The sequence below is a fragment of the Austrofundulus limnaeus genome, unplaced genomic scaffold (genome assembly GCF_001266775.1).
Source record: "Austrofundulus limnaeus strain Quisiro unplaced genomic scaffold, Austrofundulus_limnaeus-1.0 Scaffold63, whole genome shotgun sequence".
Classification (NCBI taxonomy): Eukaryota; Metazoa; Chordata; class Actinopteri; order Cyprinodontiformes; family Rivulidae; genus Austrofundulus; species Austrofundulus limnaeus.
Window position 1 is genome coordinate 1,272,141 of NW_013952465.1, and position 2,402 is coordinate 1,274,542.

Sequence of the window (2,402 nt, forward strand, 5' to 3'; positions counted from 1 at the left end):
CAAAACATTATGTAATTATAAAGTGACAAAAATAATTTAACAAATGAATAGCCACAAAATTCTAAATTTATTGGCTTTTTTTTCCTTTCACAAATTGTGGTTCAGCAAAACATTAGCGGCAAATGTTTTTGTGAGGTATTTAAAAGTATTTATCTGGCGCTCATTTTTTTAAGAACAAAAACATTTTTGTGTAAACCACATATAAAAGTTATCCTTTTGTAAAATAAAAATGCTTGAGTTGAACTTAAATAAAAAAATCTCATAAAGAAACATACACAGTATACCTCAGAAACTCACCCAAAGGAGCGATCAGTGACATTCTCCATTTTATACTGGATTTGTTCATTKAATTTTGCAATTCTGTCCACATTTTCTGCATCACAGAAATCATAGGGAAATATAAATTATATTTGCAATATTGCCAATATTTTTTTGTACTTGTAGAATTTTTGGTGCATCTTTTTAGTGACTGTTATTGACTGGGGCTTATACGGCAAGCCAAGAGGTCTTTACAAAATCTCAGTCTTTATTTTATTATTTAAAATATTATTTATTTCAAAAATGCACATTGACATGCCAAAATGTTTGTCTATCAGTTGTGGTCAAAAACTGACATTTAAATAAAAGACAACAAGAGTACTAATATTTAGCACTTTAATCAGAACATCATCAGTGGCTGCTGAAATGAATAAATTTCAGACTTGGTCTTGTTGGCATGTGTGTTAGGATTTTAGGATTTAGGCAGCAGAATGTCATGGGTGCAGCTTTTATTAGTTGTGTCTCAAAGCTGTTTAGCACAGTAAATTTGTCGCACCAAGTTTAAGCAAAGCCCAGTGAACTAAAAAAAATAAAAACAAAGCTTAGCTYCACATCTCTACATGCCCGTAGAAGGAAGCACACTTACAGTAGACATCCACCCTGATGGATTTGATGGCTGGAGAACCGAGGCCATTCTCAGCCTTGCAGTAGTAGCGCCCACCCTGGTTCCTCAGGATCTTTGCAATGACCAACGTCTCATTGAACACACTGGAGTCTTGGAAGCGATCTGAAACACTGCCAGCTGTCTTCGTCCATCGAATCTGAGGAAAGAAAAAAATAAATAAATWAGAGCTGCAATAACAACATATTTAGACTTCCAGCTCACCTTCAATTTCAGAGGTGGAGCAATGTAACACAAAGACAAACATGGCTTTAAGAATGAAACCATTATAGATGAACAAATAGGAACAATTAAAGACTTAAATAACTACAAATACTAAGAACTTGGTTTAACATTTCCATTGTGTTCACTTTGAATTAACTGCTACATAGAAAAGAATTCCAACCAAAAGGCAAATATTGACCAGGAAGGAGGATTCTCTACTGCAGGCCTATAATTCTTCTTCTACCGACATGATACAACTGTAACAGTCCRGGTGTCTAGGATTACTCCTAAAGTGGTTGTTTAAGTTTAGACAAAACATTTATTTAGATCAGTAAAATAAAGATATTTATAGGGTTTTGGATATAGTACATTTCAAAGAAGATTCAAGTACAGGGTTTTTTTGTGTAACATCTTGGTATAATGGCACACACTGCAAAATAAAACTGTTCTCTTTTGTGACACCATGCCAAGCATTGATTTGACAGGTAAAAAGATCCTCCTGTTACTTCTCTCCTCTGTCATCTGTTTCACACAGGACTGACGCCCCGTCAACACGAGGACCTTTCACTAACTGATGAGACCCAGTTAGCCCATGGCGTTGAAGTGTAATGAAAGGTGAAATAGTGTTACTCTCTAACATGAGGCTKTAATTGACTCTCAATCATCTCCCTTTCCTGTTCTCATTAAAGCATACAGCATGAGCAGGTACTGTGATGACTCGGGCCTGTGGGGAGGATGGGAGGGAGACATGGCTAGGACCAAGAAGTAGAAAGCTCAGTTCAGTCCTGAGTAAACCACAGATGGACTGGCTTTAGCTGCAGAGCCTCACATTTTTCCATCTAGGCAGGGGAGGTTATGAATTTAAATCCAATATCTCCACTCTGTATGGTGATAGCATCATCTTGGATGCTGATAACATCCCATTTTACAGAGATAGCATCGGATGGGACAGGATATCATCACATGCAAGGATGGGGATTGGGTGCTATCACAGAAATATTGCTTCTACGTCGCTCCAGCTCCGGTGGGGGGGGAAGGGGGGGGGGGGCTTAACCACGGCAGCTCCAGCCTTAGGTTATGACAATTTAAACTTTGCTTATATTTCAGTCAGATGGGGAAGGAAGAACATAAAGGGTCAGAGGCCAAAAAATATATTTATTTTTTTTCTAATTTTAAGCTTTAGGGCAGAGGTGTCAAACTCATTTTCACCGAGGGCCACATGAGAGTTATGGTGGTCCTTGAAGGGCCAGTTGTAATG

The 2,402-nt window shown here is 37.8% G+C and overlaps 1 protein-coding gene across 5 annotated transcripts in view; it reads right to left on the minus strand.

The window, feature by feature from the left end:
• Positions 1–2,402, minus strand: part of LOC106518581 (MAM domain-containing glycosylphosphatidylinositol anchor protein 2) — a 284,155-nt gene that overhangs the window by 162,943 nt on the left and 118,810 nt on the right. For all 5 annotated transcript variants that reach the window (XM_014009931.1, XM_014009933.1, XM_014009930.1 and 2 more), the window contains exon 3: positions 905–1,079. In XM_014009931.1, coding sequence (XP_013865385.1) covers positions 905–1,079 — 175 coding nt within the window. The remainder of the gene's footprint in view (positions 1–904; positions 1,080–2,402) is intronic.